Raw genomic sequence first — 23,488 nt, 5'->3', positions numbered from 1 at the left:
CACTCATGCCCCTTTACTTAGAAAATTCACTGGTGAGCCTCAGAGACCCCCTCCCACAGCCCTGTGGATACTCACAGCAGAAATTGCCCATATCTTTTCCTTAATGCCAACTAATGACAACAGAGCCATCAACAACCAGACGCAAATTTGATGCCATCTCCTGACCTGTGGAAATCATTTGCCCTGTAAAGACCAAGATGCCACCACCCAAGAAGATCTACATTTTCCTCCCTGGTTGGTTTACAGCTTCTAATCTGTACAGAACAGGGGTTCATTTGTCAACATTGAGCAGGCAAACCTGGGGCAGAAGCATAATGTCTAGCTCAGGCCCTGGTTGAAAGGCTCCACAAATGAGATCCTGGCAGCACTTTGTGAGCCTTTCTTTTAGAAAAGGGATCTATGTCATTACACCCTTTACAATTCTGGGTTCCCACCACAGTCAAAACAGATGTTGAAATCCAGTAATTTTCAGTACACCCATTAAAAATGAATTAGTGGTTCCTGTTTACTTCCTCTTCTAACAGTTTTGTTGCATCCTGCTCTCCCAAGAAAAAGTCCCCCTCTGTTAATGTGATGGTGTGCTCTGAGCACAGCTGGTGCCTACAAATTACTTCATGCTCAGCACAGACCTGCCTGCCCCTCTCTGCCACTGGGGAAGGCAGAGGGAATGCAAAGGAGGGTATGCAAGTCCCATGCATCTCTGGTCTACTTTTAATTAAAGGCAGGGATCACAAAAGACTAGTCTACTCCACGGGTGATAATAAAAGGGACAGGAGAGCTCAGCACAAAATCAGGCTTTGATGGGAAATTCACATCTGCCAAAATTACTGTGCCCAGAGGGCTGGTGGATAAAAGGTTTGGTTGGAATAAGATTTCCCTCTGTTTTGCATGCCCCAGAAGCATTCCCTCATTCAGCTACCAAAACTGAGATGCTCCCACGAATGGGACTCAGCTTATCAAGACACAAAGTCTAGCTCCATGCCAGCAAGGAAGCAGGTCAGTGTGCCTCAAAGCAGGGTCTACAAATGGAGCAGTTACAAGGGACCATCCACTTGTCAGTGAGCAAGCACTAACGATATCCATCAATGGTGCAACAGTAGAGGTTGGGCGTTTGTCCAGGCTTGTAATCCTTGGTGGTTTTCCAGGTTGTACATGTTATTTGACCAGCTGAGTTAGCCGTTTCACTTCATTTTCTCTGAGAAAGGACCACTGGGAAGCCACCAATATGAGGAGGTAGAAACAATGGCCATGTTATCTGTCCACCCACTGAGTTGGAAAGCCACCCATTAATTTCCAGAAAGCCCAAGCGTTAGCTCAGGAAAAGCTAGGCTGCTTGTGGCTCTCTTTTCCTACTGAGAAATTTCCTTTACAGTGCAGTCAGTTGGAAGAATATGATGATCTGGTATCTCACAGACAATGGTTTTCCTGGAAGAAGGAACTGCTGATAGCAGTATTCTTCCACATGCTTCCAGAAGTGTGAAATGTGACATCAGCATTTTTGGATAATTTCAGCATTGCTTTATCATCTTTCAGTTGAAACTATACAGAGTAGGTCTACAAAATACAGACCTCCCACAACCCCAAGAACCTCAAGCTAAGAGGAAAGAGAAAGCTGGCTCCACGTGTACTTGCTAGCATCTCTGTGCCAATACAGCTGTCAGTTACAAGTATTTTTCCTAGAGCCACAGTGTGTCTTTTCTCTTTGGATTGGATCAAACATATGGTCAAAATAGGAATAGGAACATCTATTCCCCACTCCCAGAAAAGGACTTCCACCTGCAATGCCACCAGGGACCAAAAAGCTATCATGGAGAGGTGCAGACCTTCAAGCTAATGTGTGTGCTAATTAATGAATCAACTGCTCAGAGCAAAAAGCTCTCACAGAGTCATTGCAAAGCTGGGGTTTAGCTTGAAAGAACTGAGGAACAAGAAGCAAGAAGTAATTTGGGACCACCCAAGGCTGGTCTACTGTTGCGCTGGACCAGCCTTGGCAGGATGGGCTACAGAGCCAGAGCACAGCATTGTGAAATTGAGCACTGATGATGAAAACAAGTCATTGCTGGCAAAATAAAATGCTTTTCTTTTTGGGAGGAAGAGGAAAACGTGCTTGTGGTGGTTCATAACATCAGGATCACCTCACATCCTGACTTCCACTCACCCCTCTGCTTTCTGGGGACCAGCTTTCATTAACTGTCCAAGGCAAAACTACCTTCAGATTTGACAAAAATAAGGTGTTAGTAAGACTCCAGTTTGTCTCTTTGTCATAGCTCCTTGTTCTTCAGTCTTCCTTTTGCTCCATTCTTCCAACAAAAACCTTTCCTGGCTGGAATCTCTCTTTTCATTTCAGTTGACACTCCTTTCAATTAAAAAAAAGGTAAAATTTCTCCCCTTTTCACCCAGACACCACCTCATCCTCCACCATGAGCCAGAAAACGCCAGTTGCACACCATGGGAAACTAAACAAAAAATGAACCCCATTTAAATTCTCTGTTGATGTTTTATGACAAATTTCTAAGAAGCCATGCTTTCAGACATGAAATGACTGAAATAACTGCAATTTCACTTTTTTAAAACTGATTTTTGATTTTTTTTGTAATTTTGATCAGCAAAACCACTTCTCACTTGAAATTGCCTATCTAGAAAAATGAGGGGTGGCTCCCTTTCTGTTTTGCTTCTCAATGCAACAAAAGTGCTTTAGGGGATTGAGTGGTTGCATATAATTTGCATAAACGTGGTTAGGTTTTGGGTTTGATATTTTTGATATTGGGTTTGATATTTTTTTCCCACAGGTCAGTCTGACAATGAAGCAAACCCCCTCATACATCATGAAGTATGGAGTCAAACCCTCCAGTTCCTCAGGACTGCCCCACTACTGACCCCTGGATGGGGAGCACTGCTCAACACCATTCCTGCTTGGGTCCCTTCCAGGCAATCTGTTCCTTCCTGGGACTTAGACACCGACTGGCTTTGTTGACCCAAGACCTCGGAGCAGCTCCAAGCCTGCATCTCAGACATGAAAGGTTGGCATACACAAGACAAAAAACACCACGGAGAGGAACACATACCCAATTCTGTAATATTGCACATAAAAAAATACTTACCTTACAGATCCTGCTAATATTTCTGTTCCCAATGTATGAATTATTAATATTTAGTATCTGTGACTCACTAATATTTACTTTAGGAAGTATTTTTGTAAAGTTTGACTGGTTTTCTTAACGTAGGAGCTAATGGAGGCTCCTGTTGTTAACGGCCAGGGAGCCCACCCTGAACAAACTTTTCTGGTCACTGTTTAAACTGGGCTGCTGCTCTCTTTTATGGCACTGAACCTCTAACACCAAATGCTGAGGCTGGCAGGGATCACTGCTGATGGCTCTGCTGAGATGCAGCTAATTTTAAATCTGGATCTCAAAGCAAAGGAAAAACCTCTCTTTTACTGGCAAAACTGTCACAGTCGAGCGCTGTGTTCAGATTACGGGAAAAGACTGCTAGAGAGCACACACAATCCCTTTTTTGGGCACTTGGCATTAATTTTATCTGAAGTCATGGATTATATAAGAGAAGAACAGAGACCTCACACAAGTTTCTCTTGCGTCAGTGTGGGACACCCCATGGTGGGACTGGGGACCCCCTCCATACTAAGCCCTCACCTGCACACGGCAGATAGGCCAGGGTTTGACCACTTTTTCCAGTAAGTATCCTCAAAAGAGGACCACAAGTATTTGCTGGAACTGCATCCTGAGCTGTCCACATCAGCTGGAGCTGGCTCTTAAAGTCTTTTTCTTGGTCTAGACTTCGAGCTTATCAAAGCTCAAGTGTTTTCATAACTTTATTGCTCTTGTTAAGATGGTTGGTGTCCAAACAAGTTCCACTTTGGTGCTTTGGATTTACAAAAATCACCGTCTCCCTATAAAGAACCTGTTCCCCAGAAAACCATTGACCAGCAATAGGCTTCTTAGCTCTGTGCATCTGCTTTGCTGTAACAGTTTAAGCCAGCCTGACTTCATTCGTGTCTTTGGAAAGGCAAACACAGCCTGCTGAGCTGGCCATCTGCCCTCAGACGCCTGAGATTGTTTCATGACTCTGCAGATGAAAAACTTTCCATGGTCTCCATCTTCCCACCAAAAGCCTGTCCTCAGATGGTGCTACATGCCTGGCACTGGTACAAGATGCCTCTTCTGCATTTCAGCAGCTCATGCTGCTGTCCAAGAGCCAGCCCTCAGTTTGTGTTACTCTGCTCAGTGACGTCCCTAGGGGGATGGCCTAAATCACCCCTTGCTAGCATTTCAGATCTGCATTTTTCCAGGGTTCTCCCCAAAGCTTATCCTCAGATATGGTAGGAGGTCCATGGGTCCACTTGTAAACCCACCACAAAGACCCATGGCCTTCATTTGCCTGATGAAACACCTACAGTGGAAATAAATGTGAACAACAGTTGGGAGAGCAATGGTTACTTTCTGTTATCTCAGTCCACACTAGCATGGCACTGCACACCTTTATCTAAGCCATTCTACTAGAAGGTCTCTCTCTGTATCAAATGTGGGACAATGCAAGTCCATGACTACACCATTCCAGATCTTTATTCCAAGCATCCTTCTTCCTTTCTCAGGGATTGTTTTGTCTCTCAGGTCTCTCTTTTTGCTTCCTCCTGGACTTCCCATAGCAGGCTATATACTTTTTGGGGAGTATGTACAGATCCACGCACCACACGAACCTTAACAGCATGAAGAAAAACTGTTTCTCACATGTCTTCAGACCTTTTCCCTCTTTACACATCATATATGACATGTATCATCTTGGAAATAGTGTGATGATTCTGACTTTTTCATCTCAGTTGTGCCAAGTTACTGACTTACTTGTTCTTCTCCATCTGTTATTATTCCTTATATTCGTCCCTTCCCATTTTTGCAGACCATTTCTCCAACTTCCAACAGAGTTACTGGTGAGGTTCTGGAGACCCTTGCATTCATCTAAACCCTGTTTTGTTTATGATCGTGTCAAGTGAGATAGTACCAAAAACCCTCCTACAGTCAATCTGTATTGGGTTTTACTCTTTTTTTTTTTTTTTTTCACCTCACAAAGCCTGTTAAGCTGGTATAGAAGGAAATTATGCTGCTTTTAAGATTTCTTTCTGTCAAACTTGTCCTGTGGCCTCTTGGCATAGCTCATAGATGGCATTTTCTTAAGCTTTCAAAAGTGCAAAAGAAAGATGTGAAGAACCAAGCCTCGAAGCAGCTACTGAAAAGCAAAACAAAACTTGGAAATATCAGTGTCCTTCCTCTCTTGCAGTCATGGTCATGAACAGCCCCTAATGCAGAGAAGTCCTAAACCTGACAGAAACAACACTTGTAAGGCACTCCAAGCACCGAACTTATTTTGCAGCCTGTGCTCCCTTCTCTTTCTGCTTCCAGCTATAATATCCCACCTGAGCCTCTTGACTTTTAGCCCGCTATAAATATCCTTGTATTCAATTTAACACTTAATAGCCTACGATGTGCTCAGCTATGCAGCAGAGGGTGAAGGAAACTGCATATAGCCTTTGCCTGCTCACATGGGATGAAGAGTCAAGAGCAAATACTGCAGAGAAGAGCACTGCATAAGGGAGACCTTGTCTGTTGATTTAACTCCATAACCCTATTTTAACCACTGTCAACAAGATATAAGGGTGGTTTCTGTTTGCACTGAGGCTTCTTTACACTGCTCTGTCCACACCCTAAAGTGGCATAAATGTCTTCTAAGTGCCTTAAAGTAAGTCCTTAGTATAAATGAGAACCAACCCCATCGTTTGCAAAATGGCTTTGAAAACATTGCTCCGGTGCATCCTATAAATGAATGTGGGGTTTTGGAAGAACACCCATCCCAAGGCATGCCCATGCTATACATAGCCTCTGATGAGCTCAGCATGGAGTGAGGAGCAGGCAGCAGAAGGCAGAGCAACAAGCAACAGACCTTTTCCTTTAACAGCAAGCAGGCAGAGTCCTGCAGCTTGTTGATCCCAGACAGTTATCAGCAACACAGGAAAACAGGGTTATCAGATCTGCCCTTTTGTAGACCACTACCCTCATTCAGGTCCACATGGATTTCTCTTTCCTTTCCCCTCTACTCCTGTTCAACCTTTCAGTTTTTATGTCCTCTCTACTAAAGCATTAATCCGAATCACACCTCCAGCTGGGGAGGGGAAATCAGTCTTGCTTTTACCTCTTGGTGTTGTGCTCTAAGTCCTCATTTACCTGATCTGCATACCTGTTCTCCAGAAAGAATACACAGTGTTGTGTGCAATGTTCTCATGCAGCACTTGTTTTGTTTCACCATTTTCATGCTGACAAGCATAGCATAAGGAACATGGCTTGAGCAGGAGGAAACAACAGTTCACAAAACCAGAGTTAACATCAAAAGGTCAGAAGCTAGCACAAAAAAATAAGAATGTCAGCTTTAAATTTTAAGTGTTAAGTTATTTTTCTCTCTAGGCCAACCAGGACCTAAATTCTGCCAGCGTATTTTGGGGCATTTTGTAGCACTAACGAATAGAAACTCAAGTAACTCTTACAATTAATAGGGTGGTCTAAGCAGCCTCGGCATGACCATGAGCATTACTATGAATGCCCTTCCCTGCTTACTTTTAAGATTTGCTTTTGAAAATCTTCCCCAATACTTTCAGTAGGGGAGGTATTTTTGCATCAGTGAGAATGGGGAAAGCAAGCACAAACTGCACATCAGCAAGTTCAGATGTGCAGCTTGTAATTGCAGGAATCACTGGCAGAAGAATAAAGATGCCATCTTGCAAGTCCTTTGTTTGGGTTTTACAGTCACATACTGTTCAACCATAACTGTACCAGGCCAGCTGAAGAGTGATGCAAACATCTTTGTATTTTATGTTGATCTTGTTGGAATGGAACACATAAAATTTCATGGCCTTCTTGTCAGTCAGGACTCCCTCCCATGGCTCAGTCCACATTTTTTGGTTAAAAGCCATCTGGTGCTCATTGGTTGGAAGCAGAGTTGTAAAACTCATTCCCATAGTTGCTCCTTTAACCAAGATGGAGTTGAATTACCGTGAAACAACTTGGTTTGATTTGTGGTGCCATTGGCAAGGATGAGTTTGGAGAAAAATTTAAGGGGAATTTAAAAATAAATAATAAATAAAAAGTGTACTTTTGTCTTCAAAATATTAAGGGTACATTTAACAACAGCCTGGTAGAGCTGGGGGGAGTTCATCTCAGTTGTATTTTGCAGCACAACTTCATTGAACACTTATTCCAACCACTTTTAATCTACTTCAGTGCTTATATTGCAGGAACTTAAACAGACATCCATTTTCCCTTACTCTCAGGATGCGTCAGGAAAGGATACTGCTTATTCTTGATGGGGTAAAGGTTGTCTTTTAATGCTTGGGCACTGGGCAGTTTTATTTATTTGTCTATGGAATAAACTCTGCACATCCTGGTCTTGCTTGGGCTCTCCAAGGGATACTCAAGTCCCCAGGAGTAATCCCAAATAGCTCTTCTAAATACAACCCCAGCTCTGGCTGAGCATTAAGGACAAGGGAAGCATTCATTCTGGAAAGGTTTTATTTCACAAATAATTCAGAAATCAAAAGAAAATGGAGGGGAAAGGGAAGATATTTTACAATTCCGTATTCAGAAAAAAAAAAAAAGTAGTTCATAAACACACAGCCCCTTGAAAAACATGCAAAAGTACATAAAAATTTACAAGAAACTTTTACACATAGGAAGTAAAATACATCATTTTTCATAGAAAAAAAGAAAAGCAACTCTATGAACTGGCCCTAAATATTTAGACTGCACAACCAACCAAACGGAGACCCCTCAATCAGGTGTTGGCTGAACGTCTTAAAATGAAGATATTAATGGAGCCAAAGGACCTGACAGGACACTGGCAGCTGGGGAAGCACCATGCTTCAGCTTTCGCACTGGTTGTGTGTACTGGAAGCTGTCTGTGCTGAGCCAGATGCTCTGCAATGGCAGCATCTGCACTGGCAGGCTTGGCTTCAAAACTAAATTCCTTGGAAGAGAACAGCCAGACAACGTTGGCTTTGCCAGAGGTTTCGCCAGTATGGCTACGCCTGGATGCTTCAAGTTGCCATGTTCTTACTAATCTGCTGGGCTGGCGTCTAAGCAGGAATGGATCTGGTGATATAAAGTCATGCTGCACCTTTAAGCTGCGTTGAAATATATTAGGCTGAGAAATGTTTTGGTATCAGAAATAAAACCAGTAAATATTTGGCTAAAAACTGGTACTGTCCCACCTATATATGAATAGCTAGCACACATGATTGCAAGTAATTGATATATCATGACTGCCTTGGAGGACCTGATCACCCCTAATTCTGGTGGAGGTATGTTTAAACTAATAGCACCCAGGACCTTGAATAATATTTGTGTAGTAAGGTCACAATTTCTCTTTTGTGCAACAGATATAAAAATAAACAGATACAAACTTAAATTAACATCAGTTTCTAAAAATCCAAACCAGTTGGCTGAAGTTAAAAATACGCAATTGTAACTTGAATTACGTATTTTAGGATATTTCTGTTGGAATAATAATTCTTCCCTCACCCTCTTTTCGTCAGGTAGATATAACCCAAGCTGTTTGGATTTTTATGTGCTCACAATAATCCCCTGGGCTTTTCTTCAAGAGCCCTCACATTTCTTTCCATCATTTTAGAGCACATGTGATTTATTACAGACAGCATGTTAGAGGTGGGATCATATGTTAGCATCAGGCGTTTATGTGCTCTTGCAGTCCCTGTGAAGAATACCTGATTGCATCTCTTACTCCTTCCAATTCAATAGATAGATAGCACCGTAGCTACCATTTGGCCCATGATGGTCCTAGATTCATGCTGCAATATGTAATGGGCTTGAACCAGACCATGTATAGCATAATTATTCACAGTGGGCAGACACAGGGAAAGCCTTATCTCACTGCCAAGATCTCAAATGCTTCCAACCAGCAGCTTTTCTAAGATATGTTCCAGCTGTTTTTAACACCAATTTACCTAGTAAGGAAGAAATAGTTCCGTTTTCCTACCTAAAGCAAATACAATACATCTTGAAAGACGATACTATATAAACTATATAAACAAAGACAACACACAGAGTCATTTCTTTCTATCCCCCACAAAGCTAGGTTTTCTATGCAGCACTTTTGGAGACGATGCAAAGCAGCTTTTACAAAAGGTCTCTTTCCAAATTCAGATTTCACAGAGAAAGAAACCCCAAGGGTGAGACAAACTGAGTGATAAATGTAATATCCTTGCTGATTTCATGGTGTTTACAGAATTAAAGATGTGCTTAATTATATAAACATTTTTGATCTGTGTTTTGAAAGAGCTTGAAGAGATGGCTTGTATATCTGTCTAGATTAAAACAAACATGACCTGAGCGTAAGAGCAGCTATGAGACATTTGCCAAATAGAGGGTAATATTTTCTCATTTGTTATATTACAATCAAGTTATTGAGCAGAAGGATTATGCATTAACAAGAACTGAAGAATTAATTAAGTTGCCTTCTTATGACTAATGAAGTTACAACCAGATTTCTGTTTAGACCAATTGTAAAAGTCCATTTCCAATACGAAGCAGAGAATACTCTCTCCAGCCTTAGAAGAGCAGGTCATACTAGGCTCTCCTTTTGGCTTTGGAATGCAGTTGGGTTCATGTTGAGATGTAAATAAGAAAACATGAAATAGCATTATTATAACACATCTGGGCTATGCAAAATGTATCATCCTGGGTATCAAATGCTCTTTGGTATAGCATTTACACTGACAGTAGGGAACTGCTGGTTTCACAAATTGAAAGGGAAAAGTTAATCTAACTTAATTTATGTCATAACTTCAAGGTGTCAGAACTGAACACACCACAAAAAGCTTCACAAAGGTGAAGTGAACATGCTTCCTACAGCTGCAACCATTCCTAGCAGAAAAAAGATTAACTTCATCACTACTTAACTACTACAGATAAAACAACCAGCACTGCTGTATAAAATGATACACTGCATTTAACTGAAATTTTATGTGAAATGGTGTGTAATATAGGATGAGATGTGCCAGCACAGGAGCCCCAATTCATTGACTTCTCATACATTGCCAGACTTGCAAAATACCTGTGAATGTTTGACCAGCAAACACTAAACTTGCTGTTTTGGTTATCTGGTGGCCTCATTTTCTGCATCAAGGCTCTCTGCCACCATTTCACACCCTACTAATATCCCCAAAAAACCTTGACATCCAACCAACAAGAACATCCTCTCCCCAAACATGACACAATCATACAACATAGCCTAGTGTGATGCCCCAGCAGCCTTACACAGCAGTGCTGATGCATGCCACCTCATTGGGAAAAGACCAAATTTTCTCTTCTGTTGCACACAAAACATCATACATACACAAAACCACTCTGTCAAAGCCCAGCCTCTCCCTAGAGGATGCAACTTTTCAAACAGTTTCTCATTTCAAAGGATCCAGCACCTGGATAGTCACACACTTCCAAGTCTGCTCAGCGGTATGCACATCCTCACACCAGTTGCAGTAGATGCTTCTCACCTTAAAAATGCCAACCAAGGCCAGGCCAAGATCCCTACATCTGCCATACATTAAGCTACTGTCGTTCTGTGTAGCACACCTCTTGTAAGTTGAAAGTTAGAACAGTTTATCATTGCTGAATGCCCCTAGAGAAACAAAAACACAGAAAGATACAACGCTGAACGGGTGTGATGAGATGCGAACAGCTGAGTCAGAACCTGGTGTCTTTTTTTTTTTTTTTGGCTTTTTTTTCTTTTTTTTTCCCCATTTTCTTTTTTAATTCCCTGAAAGAGATCAGCAAGGAGGGTACAGTCAGAGCTGATGCTGTCAGAGGAGGCTTCCTGTCTCTGGAGATCAACAGAGCACTCTCCCAAAGAGAAATGGACCTTCCTTGGGAATTTACTGCTTCACAGCAAAAATCCGGAAGGCGTTTCCATCTGCAGGATTCTTTAAGCTGGAGAAAAAGAAAGAAATTAAAGAGAAAAGATTAAAACCAAAACCCATGTAATGAACCAAACGTGGGTGCTGCCAGGACACAGAGCGCAATAGACATACATGCACACTGGCTCTGTGCTGATGTGGCACTACCAGGAGCAAGAGAAAGATTAAGGATGGAAAAGAAGAGGCACAAATCCACAAGTCCACCTTTGTTTTACATTTTCAATCCAAATCTATAGTGTGAATACCAACAAAAGGAGCTGGGAAGCAAGAGCCTCTCTCATAGTGCTAGCTTTTATCCAAGGAACACCGTGCTCCCGTATGCAGAGATTCAGGCATAAAAAGGAATGTTTTCTTAAAAAGCAAATTGTCAAATAGGCTGGCAGGTTCCCAGGGCCTGTCTGGCCTGCTTCCTGGTGCTGGCAATGGGAGCAGACAGATCAGCTAACATTAAATGACAATAAATATGGATATTAATTCTCAATCTGCAGAGGCATCCCCAACAGCTCTGACTCTGAGCTGCTGAATGTGTGCATGGGGACAAGGGGTTGTTTCTGTTCCCAGCCCTTATTTCTTGAGCCCTGCAGGGCTGCAAAACCCCAGGAAAAAAGGTAAAATTTCATATTCCCCACAAAATAAACATTCCAACAAGGGTAAAGACTCAGTGAATCTTAAAGGCAACTTTTTCCCATACCTATCTGGGTATGTATCTTTAGCAAAGGTTATTTCCAGTGTCCTCAAAGGTAAAGGTTTTCATCTTTGAAAAGCTATTTCACTGTCTAGTGGGTCTCACAGCATGAAGGTGCTCCTTATTGCTGAGTGCAAATACCATTTTCCAAATCTTCATGCTCATCCTTACTGAGGGAATGTCTTTGGTTTCCCTCACCTCTTAGATCAGCACCAAGTGCTCATATTGCATGTCAGTGCTAATAGTAGAGTTTATTCTTAGCTAGGTCAGAGTTTGCCATCCAAGTATAAAGCTGCCTGTTAGTATACAAGATAAGTGAAAGCAAGACAGCTATAGAAGAAAAACTCATGAACAGGAAGTTTGCCATCTAAATCCAATCCACCAGATTGCCTATCACAGAACTGCAGAACGCTGACCCTGATAGATCTACACTAAAGCAGCCCAGATTTAACGCCTATAGCTTTCCTATCTTAGTCTATTTTTATTTTCTGAGATGCTTTACAGCATTCTGGGTTATCCATTATTAGAATAAAAACAGGAAACTTGTTTGGATTTCTTATGATAGTTATGAGAGAGGAACTGCACAGAAGAGAGAGCACTGTGTTAGTAGTGACCAAAACCCCCCTAGTAGTGGGAAATTCTATGTTTGCAAAGATAGCTCTGAGAAATCAGTACTTCACACCAATGTCTGATAATATGCATCACAGGCTAAAACTGAAGTTTCAAATTAATTAGGACTGAATAAACTGGGAGTTGATTTTCGTGATCATCCAGAGTTGCAGGTTATGGAAATACTGATTTGCAACTGCTCACTGAAACCAGAAAGGCTGTCCCAAAAGAAACCATAAAAATTCATAAGGGTGGCAAATCCATTTTCAAAAACTCTTTAATCATCTCTTAAGACGTTAGTTTACCCATGCTTCTTCCAAAGAGAATAAAGGGAACTACGTAACAAATACAAATGCATCCCACACCCTAAATTTGACTGGAAATCCCAATTTTAAGCGTCAAAGCTTGATCTAGGCTGAAAGATTCAGAAATACCCATGTTCATCTTTTAATGTGTTAAACACACACCCCAAAATGTATTAATATGGACTCAAACTATAATAAAATAAAACAAAGCTTAACAATATTTCATACGTTTCGCACCAATGTGAAAGCAGCTCCTTGCTTGTGGAAGGTAAGAGCAGGACAACACGCTCTATTTGTTTCGGTCTTAAAATTCACAGTGACACTGTTAAGTCATGTACTTCCAATCCACCAACCTTCTAGCTGATATCTGCTGACTTTGACTTACAACTGAACACACAGTCGAGAACAAGAGGAAAGTACAAAGGAAAAAAGATCCCACCTCTCAGACTGGACTCCATTCTTTAGGGAGCCAACATAACTTTTCTTCTTTTCAACAGGCATCACATCCACAAAACCACCTCTTTCATCTGGAATGACTCCTGCATGCACAGCCGTTTTGCAGATGCTGGAGCTCTGAAAGATAATTATTTTCACTTACAGTCTGTATTTCATATCTGGAGTTTTACCATCTCTATAAGCATGGAGATGCGAAAATATATATGTCATAAGCCCTGGCTGCAAGATCCAGCACCACTGCAGAGGACAAGCAGCCTTTCCACTACTCCCATTTTTGCTAGAGCTGCACCTAGGAGCTTATCCAAGGCCAAAGCTGGAATTGAGGACAACTCTCCAGCCAGTGCCTCCTGGGTCTGCACTAGAGAAACCACTGTGGTGAAAGTCTTTGTTAGTAACAAGCCACTTCAACTAAGTTTATTCACTCAATTGCTTGAAAAGCAGATGCTTTTCCTGAGTTGAGGTAAATGACCACCAATTATCCAGGACAGCTCAGATCCTTCTTTCTAGGAAAAACAGACAACCTGTACCCATTGAGTGTTCTTTGGACAGGCATTATCCCATAAGACAACATCAAGTATGAAGGCAGAATAACACTTCTGAAAAGATTAAAGCCTCTCTGTTGTACATCATGCAATTACCCTGTTCTCCAGGATATGCAGAGTCAGAAGAGCTGGAGGAACACAAATTACTAACAAGCGATGACTAAGCTCCCAAAGCATCCAGAAAAGAGGGAGTAAAAGCACGGAAGGCTGAGACGTAACATAAACTTGGCCATTAACTCTCTAGAAGATTTATACACAGCAAGCTGGAATAACAAAAAGTAAAACCCAGCTTTGCATGGGGAACTGCAGCAGGTGAAAATCCCAACCCCATAAATTCCCTGATCACTAAAAATCAAAGTACCACAAAGCCAGTGCCAAGGGCAAACATTCCCGTTGCGTAGGTATGATACGGATCATGCTGTTTCATTCTCACAGCCATATATGGCAGGTTTGCCTTGTTCCCTATATATTTATCATTTTGAATGGCCTATCTCTTGGCAGGTCTCTGAGTTTTGAGTGCCAATTTGGTATTTTGCTTCTATATATGGTCAAGGGAGCAGGGGAACAGTGTGTTTGGAAGATATGCTGTGAATTCACCCTAGTATGTGGTGGGAAATCTGTAAATCTAAAATAGGCTCATAAAATTAAACTGCCCTGAATCAATTTGCAACACCCTCCGCTGGGAGACATCCTATGTTCTTTTCAAGGCATTCCTATTTGTTTCCAGGACTTGCTGTTCTGCCGCTTACTCAAAGCTTTGACCAACAGGATTTTTACTGCTTTTCCCCAAACCTCTTCTTATCTCTGTTGGATTACAGCCCTCTCATATCCCAGGCTAGGCCTCTCTTTGATGAACTGATTACAGAGCTTTTGGAATATGAGGTGTTACAAGAATAAGACCTTCCCCTCAAATTCAGAAGCACAACAGCTGAATGGACAACGCAAGGGCTTTCCATGTCATAGCCCCTTGGGATGCTCTGAAAGCATTTCCTGATGAAGTGGACTCTGAGGCATACCACATAAAACAACAATGGGTTTTATAGTGGCCATTAGCAATAGTCTGTGACTATAAGTCTAATCACCAATAATTTCCTCATTAGTGTGAGTGGTTTAATCATTAAGTTCCATATCTCTTGAGAGCTGAGCCACCCAACTTGGTTTGCTCTGGTGATAAACGCCTGCCTGGTTGTGTAGGTGATCTATCCTCCTGCAACTAATTGCTGCACAACTGTGGATAAAAGACCTTATCTCGAGAGCAGAGAGTTGTTTTCTGTCCTGGCTCCATAGGGCTCCAGAGCAGTGAATAGGGATGGGTTTCCCTTACAGTCTTATGGCGCACTAGGAGCCAGGCAGAGTGTCAAGTAACAGTGTCTTGTGAGATTTAAAAGCTCTTTTACAGCTTTGATAAAGACCCCTTTATCAAGACAGCTCCAGCATCAACCCAGAAATGGTCCTGCCCACATTAGCAAGAGCTGAGTTTTACTTCCTAGGCAAAATCATGTATTCATAGATTATTATGGCTTTTATCCCCCCCCCCCCCCATTTACATGGCAGAATAAAGACCTTTGCTGTAATGTGCCACCAGGGAAAAGAGGCAACAAACCTTTTGTTCCCCAGCCACTGCTTCTCACTACTGATTTCAGCACTGTGGTGATCCTGGGTATGTCCCCCCAGTGCTGCTTCAATCTACAAACCCTGCATGCAGGCAGCAGTTCTGTTCTCAAAGTGGTATAATGGCATTCAATGGAAAGACCTTGGATTTGGGCATCGGCTTTTCCTGTAGCATAATTTCTTTTACTTTGTTCATTTAAGATTCCTCTATGCCCCTGTTCCAGTCTCACTTATTTCACCATGAACAATTTCCTGCACTGCTTTCCAATATCTTTGTGCTTTAAGCCACCATCAGTACCCAGGAGATAATCTTATAAACACACAATACAAGGTATTTTTATAATGATAAGTAAAAAAATGCTTGATCAGAATGCATTTAAAATGGGTAAAAAAATCTTAACACAAACCAAGATAGCGGCTCCTATGCCCCTGTGAATAAAAATCAGAACTATGCCACAAAACCTGCTAATTCTTCATGTCATAGCTTTGTTCTTCATGGCAAAACAAACTTTCACATGCCTACCTGGGATCACATAAATATGAACACTACCTCAGGCCAAAAGTGGAGCGAATCATGTAATTAAGGAGACTGACAAAGCATTTTGTCATCACAGCTTGGACTATCAGGAACATTTAGCAAGTCAGTGTTTTAGAAAAGGTGATAAAAGGCCAGAGGGCACCTTGCAGGGAGTGCAGGTAGGACACAGGGCAAAATGCTCCATTTTCTGTTGGATAACTTATGTAACAAGTCACAGTCAGAGCACAAGTCCCTTCAGGGCCATGAAGGTGCCACTCTACACATGAAGCCAAAGAGACCTCTCAGAAGACTAGCACGTGTCTCATCCAGCTTATTGCCTGTTTCAATCATTCCTCAGCCACAGGTTCAGGTTAATTCACAGCATCCCCTCCTGGAGAGCATCCTGAACAGACTTTGCCCAAATTCTCCCTGCTCAGCATTGCGTGTTCCTCTCAGCTTTCCAGCCTGGGTATTTCTCAGCATCAATACCTCTCCCTTTCCAGCACGTCTCACAGCCACTTCAAACTCTTTTTTTTCCAGCTGGTTTAACCTGCTTTACTACCAGCCTTTCACTCTCATAAGAATCTAAAAGCTTTCCTTAGTAAACCCACATCACTCTATTAGTACAGCAGCCCAGAAGAAGGTTAACCAAACCTTCCAGAAAATGGCCAAATACTTCTTATTTTTCTATTTTACTTTTCTCCCAGATCACAGTCCATGTCCCCGTTTATGAAATGGTACCCAGGGGGTATGGTAGGAGCTTGCGATTCATTAAAGGACGCTAATCCTTTTGCGTCAGTACAAATCAGGAAACAATGCCAGCCTGGGATACTGGTCCTCAGCCTAATACATTTGTAATCACAGGCCCTATTCGTTTGGGGGTAATCTGAGGTAGTTTTGTCCTCAGTAAAAAAGAGAAAGTTATTTCCCATTTCCTGCATGTCTGAGCATGCACAGAGGCAAGAACCGCAGGGTGGCAGCTGCCTGATGAATTTGCATGCGAGCTGGTCCAGGCTAACCTGTTTGTACAGCTCTACCTTTAAAGAAACGGGTCTCAAGTAAAATAAGAAATAGATTGGTTTTGGTTTTTAAATTGCTTTTAAAATTGCTTGCCACAAATTATTGCCTGATTTCTGCAGGATGTTCTTTTCTCATGAGTCTGCAAAGCTCCACGGTGACCCCAAGCTGGGGGTCCACAATCTGCCAGCTGCTTCCCCCAGGCCTTCAAAAAGCACGTTCCTACAGGCTACACATGAGCCTAGGAGCTGGGATTTCTAAACATAATTTCCACTGAAGAAAGAAAAAAGGCTAAAACAAAATAAAAAGAGGCACCCAGAATTGGGAAAATGTCAAAACCCGGCTTTTGGAGGCCTAATATTAAGAGATTTCAAAAAAATTACTCTTTGCCCAGTTTTAGCATCAAGTCTCTGCTCATCCCCACAAGCAGAGCTTAGAAAAACAAACCAATAAAACCAACTCGCATGCTTTCTTTCCACTGATCTGTGCTGCATCCCCACTGCTCAAAAACGCTGTTCAGCTCCCAGAAAGAGAATAGGGGATGTGGAAGAAGGCCTATTTTTGACAAGTAATATAGTGGGGCAGTATATAATAAAAGCCCTTTAGTGCTCATTTGTTGATCCCAAGACACTTTGCAAAGATGGACAAGCACTACCTTGGTTTCATAGCCATAGGCCTCAAGTCAAGTGACTTTCCTAAGTCCTTAAGAAAAAGTCAGTGTTGAAGAGTGAAGGGCTGCCCAAGCCCACTGACCTCATCCTGGTGGTGTAGCTGTTGGTGCATCCCCACATTGCAATGACCACAGAGAGTTTGGTTTTGTTCCCTAAATCACAGCATGACTCTGGCTCTGCAATACACCATGATACAAAGGGGCATCAGGGCAAGGAGCATACTCACATCTGCATAAACGTTTGTGCCAAACACCGGTGCCCAGTACGATGGCTCGTCCTTACAGTGGGCTGGGCAATAAATCCTAGAAAACAATTTATTCATACTTATTCCCTATATCAAGGCTCAACAGGAAAGCAAGCTGCATTCTTGGGAGGTTTCAAGTGCCTGCATCTGGTCTGCAGGTGGCAACAGTGAATTTAATTATTTGTTCCCCTGAGATGACATTTGGTACTTACTGCAGAACACCAAACACAGGAGTTTAGACCAGTAAAAGAGGGATTGGCCTTTTACGACATTTTCAAAGGGGAGTACTTATCTTTTTGCACAATGCTGTAGGTGTAATTATTTGCATGTGTTTGTGCTCACTACTTAACACCTGCAGAAAGCAGCTTTCTAGAACAAACATTTTCCGTATTCTAAAGCAGAAAGGAAAACCAAATCCAAAAACCAGGAAGTGGTGGTGAACAAAGACAGAGCGCTAAGTTGCATGCTCATACATAGGGGTGTGCTGAAATAGGATCTTGTAGCCCAACTTACACGTTAATGAAACGGTCTGAAAACTTAATGTGAATTTTCTACTCTGGTGCTAAGAAAAGCGCAGTGGCAGGAGGAAACACACCATTCCCAACCCACTCCTCCAGTTCATGGTGAAACCAGCTCCATTCCCACTAGCCCTCAGATCTGGGGACCGCAGCATCCTCCTCACAGCAGTCCCTCCTCACATCAGAGCAGGTTTAAGCAGAACGTTAAGTGGCCTTGTGTTACCTTGGGCAATGGGTCGCCGGCTTTTTGAACTGGCACAGCTCAGCTACGGTAGTGTAGCAATCCAGCGTCTGTGCTGCAGGGATAAATATGGAAAGACAAATCACTAGACCTAATAAATAGCTCAGACATCTGCAGGAAACACAAGTCAGTCACGCAACACATCTGGTGAGACCCATGTCCAGCTGAGGGCACCGGGAGGAAAGCTGATCACTCCTCTACCAGTGGCATGCATCCAGCAGAAGTCCTGCTATCATACTACAATGTGGCCTTAGAAAGGTCACAGCTTTCAAAAGGGAAAAGCAGCTGATCCACAGGACAGTGTATTTTAGCTACAGCTCCAGACACAGAGTTCAAATAACCCAACAGCTACAGTTTTCCCTGAGAGTGGTTCAAGTGGATCTAATCAAAGTGATGTTTGTGTATAGGGGGAAGAGGCATTAGTCAAAGATATTCAGAAAGTGGGAACTGGTTAAAAAGTAGAACTCCATAGTATTTGTTTATATGTTTATCATAAATATGATGACTCACTGTTATAAAATAATTACGTATGTATTATGTGTTTCGTTATACTACTGCACTGTTAGAGTAGGTACTATCTTTTGCAGTTTTTAGAGTGCTCACACTGGGCTGAAGCTTTCACACAAGGATGCACCATCATCCATCACTTTACTATCAGCAGCCTGTGACACTGCAGCTGATATTTGGACTAACTGTGATCCATCACCAGGAGATGATGCTGGAAATGACCCATTAGCACTGTTTTCTGTACTTTCCCTCTGAGATCCCTACAGATAAATGATGTGGTTGATGGTGGAATTGCCTACACTCTGTGATAGATCATCAGTCTATGTATTAGTTTTGGTGCTGAACCATTTAACATGACACTTAAAATGAAAAAGAGCACTGTAAGGAGTAATATTTTTAAGTATCCCCTAAAAGTAGCAACAAAGGTTTGTTATCAACAATTCAAACTTACTTGCGACTTTGGAAACCATGAACGCATTCGAAGGCTTGCTTTTCCTGAAAAACAAGCAAACAGAGACATTTATTAAAAACATAAGCATACCAGAATTACTTGAATCACTATGTTTACATTTGAGTAAAAAGATGACTGAACATCTGCTTATATTTAAAGCAAATACAAAAACTTTTTTGTGAAGGTAGTACCTAAATGACTCCACGCCATTCCGGGTAGACTTCACAAAAGCCGGTGTCCTCCCTTTCCTCGTGATATCAACCAGCCCTCCTTTATTATCCAAGATGCCGTAATGAATTGCAGCACGACAGATGCTTGATGACTGACAAGAGCACAAACACAAACAGTATGTGAACTAATCTCATTCACAGAGAAACGCTGACCAACCGCTGTGCAAAAAAAGATGTAGAAGAAATGAAACCACCACCAAAGTGCCAAATGGAAAATAAGCTGAGTACAGCCCTTTGGAATCTGGTTATTAAATCTTACCCTCCCAACACAACCTTATTCCTTTTTTATTATTACTATTATTTTAAGCACTGCCTGGTTGAATGGCAAGCTTTTTTTGAATAACAAAACCTGACATTTAGATACAATTTAGAAGAAAAGCAGCATTGGAAATAAGTGACCAGTATGAAATATTTCCATCTCTCAAGAAAATATTCAAACCCAAAATATTTATGCTGAAACCACTTGGATGAGGTGGCTGTCTGCAATCACAGAAGTTTCAGGGCAAAGATGTATCATGGGTGATGCAGTCATGCACCAACAGCGAGAATGGGGAAAGCAAACATGCTTTTACACAAACCCCCTTTTATCTTCACCCCAAAAGTAGTTTTGATGGGAAAACAGTGCCATGCTTTATTTATAAATTATCCTGCTAATTCAAGATCCAAGAAATCTGCCCAAAATATTATTTAGTTACAACATTTAGTGGTGTTTTTTGTATAAAGTTTCTGTTCAGCATGACAGCTACCCACACTAAAGAAGAGATCTTTGTAAGAGCTGTCTATTGATCCCCATCCCTCACTTTCCATGGGTTTCATTGCAAATTAAGGGCATAAAATCACGTCTGGAATCACTTTGCCTTTCCAGACTGCTCTTTTTTTTCATTGCTAAGATGAGGAAAACACAGATAATCTTTATTAGCACCATTTTACAGCACCACAACTGGAGAATCTGAAAAGTCAAATTATACTAGAATTGTTGTCATTTCCCATTTCTGTTATTACCGCTAACTCCTCACAAATTACATCTATGAGCTATTAAAAGGTACTTACACTTTCATAATAAAATGTTCCAAAGATCTTTCCCTTACTGTACAAGCAGCCAGCTGGGCACAAATACCTAGTAAAGATATATATCTTTGAGGGTGGCAAAAAAACAATTCAAGAAAAACAGACCTTGACTCTATTTCATTTAATAGTCATTCCATTCATTTCACGTAATTCTTCCATTTTAAAAACAAGATTGCAAAATAGCTACTTTTTAAAACAGTTTCTCCACCCTCCTTAAAATCCTGACCAATATTTAGATTCTGTGGATTTGGGTTTTCTCCAAGTGATAAACTGTCCTGTTCTTTGCAGAAACCTTAACCAGAAGTTCTTGACTGGCTGGGAGGGGACAAGCCATGAATTATGGGTCTGGCTTGGACAGAGGTGGAATGCATGAAGAAGGCTCAAAAAGAGACACTGCCAAAATTCATTAAATGATTTTGGATACCTGAAACTGTGGGTCATCGTGGCTGAGTAAAAAACTGAGTCACCTTATTGCTAGGCTTGGCTAAAGGCTGTATTTTTTAAGAGATCTACCTAGATACTCATGAAAAGTTTACATATCCTATGTTTGCAAAAAACTGGGTAATTTTTAGGTCACTTTTCCCTGTAGTGCTTCAAGATGTATCAGTAAAACCCTACCTGTTGCATGTTGAGCCTCTGCATTTGTCTCTCATCTTGGTCTCACATGTTATGACTTGTGCTGAGGAGAAAATACAAAGTACATAAGTAGTTTAGAAAGCAAAGAGGCTGCTCTCGAGCTACGGAGATGAGCAACCACCATGAATCTTCCCTGGAGGTCTTTGCTGCAGCACAGTAAAACCTTATCATGGAACAACCCAGCCTGGAGCACTTCATGCCTCTTTAGCCCTTCACCTGAGACAGGTGACTTTGGAAATATTAACAAGGAAGAAACACCTGACAGCTGAAAGCTTTGATTTACAGCCTGAGGTCTGCAAGCCAGAGCTCTCATACTCTCTGTTTAATTACAGACTCCTGAGATGCCGGATGACAGACTTGAAAAGGATGCATTGGCTTGCCTCACCTTGTTTTTACAATAAGCCTGTTTTAATTAACAGCAGGTATAAAACAAGTGAGGAATTACTACCAGATAACTTCAGAATTCTTCCCAAGCAAGAAATAAAAAGGAAACAAACAAAAAAGAACCAGAAAAGCTGTAATGGGTGTAGCTGTAGTAGTGAAGTATTGTAAACGGGAAATAAAACCAGTATGTCCTAAATTGATTGCGGATGGGAGAACCTTTGCTTCATTGATACCTCCTCAAGATGGCTTAACAGAACAAACAACTATTGCAGATTATACGCAGAAGGCACAAGTAGCTCTTGAAAGCTTTGCCTGCCGTTTCTGGAAGGCTTCTGCTATAATGAAGACTAAATTTTCCCATGGAGTTCCTTCCCCTCCCCTCAAACATCCTCCCATTTAATTTTCCATGAGCCTACTCATAGAATCATAGAATCACAGAATGGTTTGGGTTGGAAAGGACCTTAAGATCATCCAGTTCCAACCCCCATGCCATGGGCAGGTACACCTCACACTAACCCATGTCGCCCAAATTCCTCATGACTTTCTACACCTCTACTCATAGAGGTATGTTAGAGCTGATGAAAAGAGAGGCTGTCTTACTCATGTAGGACTCTGGGATGACTTTCTTGGGCTTGGTAGGTTTGTTGGCCCTGCTTTCTGGAAGGTTGAACCGCACCGGCTTCTGCTCCGCAACCTGGGAAATCTCCACTTCGTTTGTCTCATCCGTCTCGGTGATGATGGGATCCTCGTAACGGTAATCTGATGAGAAGAGGGGATTAAAATAAGAGTTACAGCATGTTGACACTGATGGGGAAGTCTGACATGTCCCTGCTGTGAGGGAGGTGATTTAGTTTAACAATGACCCACTTTTAAATAATTGGAAGCTCAAAAATGCCAGTTAAATGCAGCATGGGGCTATTGACAGGGCAGGTGCACCACTTGGAGCGGAGATTGCTCCTCTGTGCATGAAGCAGTGCTTATAGCATCTTACAGTGAGGGTTTGAAATGATCTCCGCTAATTAGTAAAGAACATGCTGCTGTTTCTTCTGTTTCACAGATAGCTACTTCTCTCCGAAGGGGAACACAGATTTGCTGGTGGGTGCATGTAAAAAGAAGCTCTACTATTTAGGAAGGTAGCTGAAGCGTTTTATCCTCCCACCAGGGTTTGCTTCTCCAAAGCACCCCATGAGCACGGATTCAGATGATCCTCCAGTAAAGCACAGGTCCTGCTGCAGCGTGATCCCAGCTTTAGTGCCTGCAGTGGATTTATCCCTCCCTTTGCCTCTACTAGAGAACAAGCTCCTGCTGTTGCAGCCAGGCAGAGGGATTTGGGAAACAGTGCCAGCAAAATTCATCCTGCTTGGCCAGTCCTACCCAAAGCCATGAGCCATTCACAGCAATGAAGAAGAACAATGCAAAGAGAGGGATGATGGACGGTAGCTGTAAGAGGGCTTTCTCCCTCTTGCTGTACCCCCAGGGCACCCTGTCCCCTCCCCCTGCTGCACCCTGGGGTCCTCCCTCCAAACCCCAAAGGCTAAAAATAAAGGTAATTTGGCAGCAAAATAAGGCTTTGCTTTGGGCAGGTCTATGGAGGGCCAGCCTCCTTCCCAGAGCCCAGCCGTCTGTGAAGTAAAAGGCATGGGAGAAGGTAACGGCCCTCAGTGCATGACCCCAGGAAATCCTGCATGTTGTGGGGATAGCACAGCTTCACTGGAGGCTTCAGGGTTAATATTTTTCTCTCTATTGACCTCTATTCTGAGAAAACTCCACAGGTCAGGAAAAACCATCCACGATCTCGTCCTCTCCTCC

General features: G+C 42.1%; 1 protein-coding gene across 1 annotated transcript in view; it reads right to left on the bottom strand.

Annotated features, from left to right (window-relative positions):
• Positions 1-7,554: 7,554 nt before the first annotated feature.
• CRISPLD2 (cysteine rich secretory protein LCCL domain containing 2) overlaps positions 7,555-23,488 on the bottom strand; it is a 30,755-nt gene continuing 14,821 nt past the window's right edge. Inside the window, exons 7-15 of the mRNA XM_061357924.1 lie at positions 22,280-22,438; positions 21,278-21,338; positions 20,642-20,708; positions 19,553-19,683; positions 19,362-19,405; positions 18,386-18,458; positions 17,627-17,702; positions 13,026-13,159; positions 7,555-11,000 (exon numbers count right to left, since the gene is read on the bottom strand). Of these exons, the coding sequence (XP_061213908.1) occupies positions 10,946-11,000; positions 13,026-13,159; positions 17,627-17,702; positions 18,386-18,458; positions 19,362-19,405; positions 19,553-19,683; positions 20,642-20,708; positions 21,278-21,338; positions 22,280-22,438 (800 nt within the window). The 3' untranslated portion in view covers positions 7,555-10,945. The remainder of the gene's footprint in view (positions 11,001-13,025; positions 13,160-17,626; positions 17,703-18,385; positions 18,459-19,361; positions 19,406-19,552; positions 19,684-20,641; positions 20,709-21,277; positions 21,339-22,279; positions 22,439-23,488) is intronic.

Source organism: Neopsephotus bourkii, unplaced genomic scaffold (genome assembly GCF_033783945.1).
Source record: "Neopsephotus bourkii isolate Nb327-2 ecotype Australia unplaced genomic scaffold, CSIRO-AGI_Nbou_v1 NB_926, whole genome shotgun sequence".
Classification (NCBI taxonomy): domain Eukaryota; kingdom Metazoa; phylum Chordata; class Aves; order Psittaciformes; family Psittacidae; genus Neopsephotus; species Neopsephotus bourkii.
Note: the sequence above shows the minus strand (reverse complement) of the source record. Positions and strands in the feature narration are given on the sequence as shown.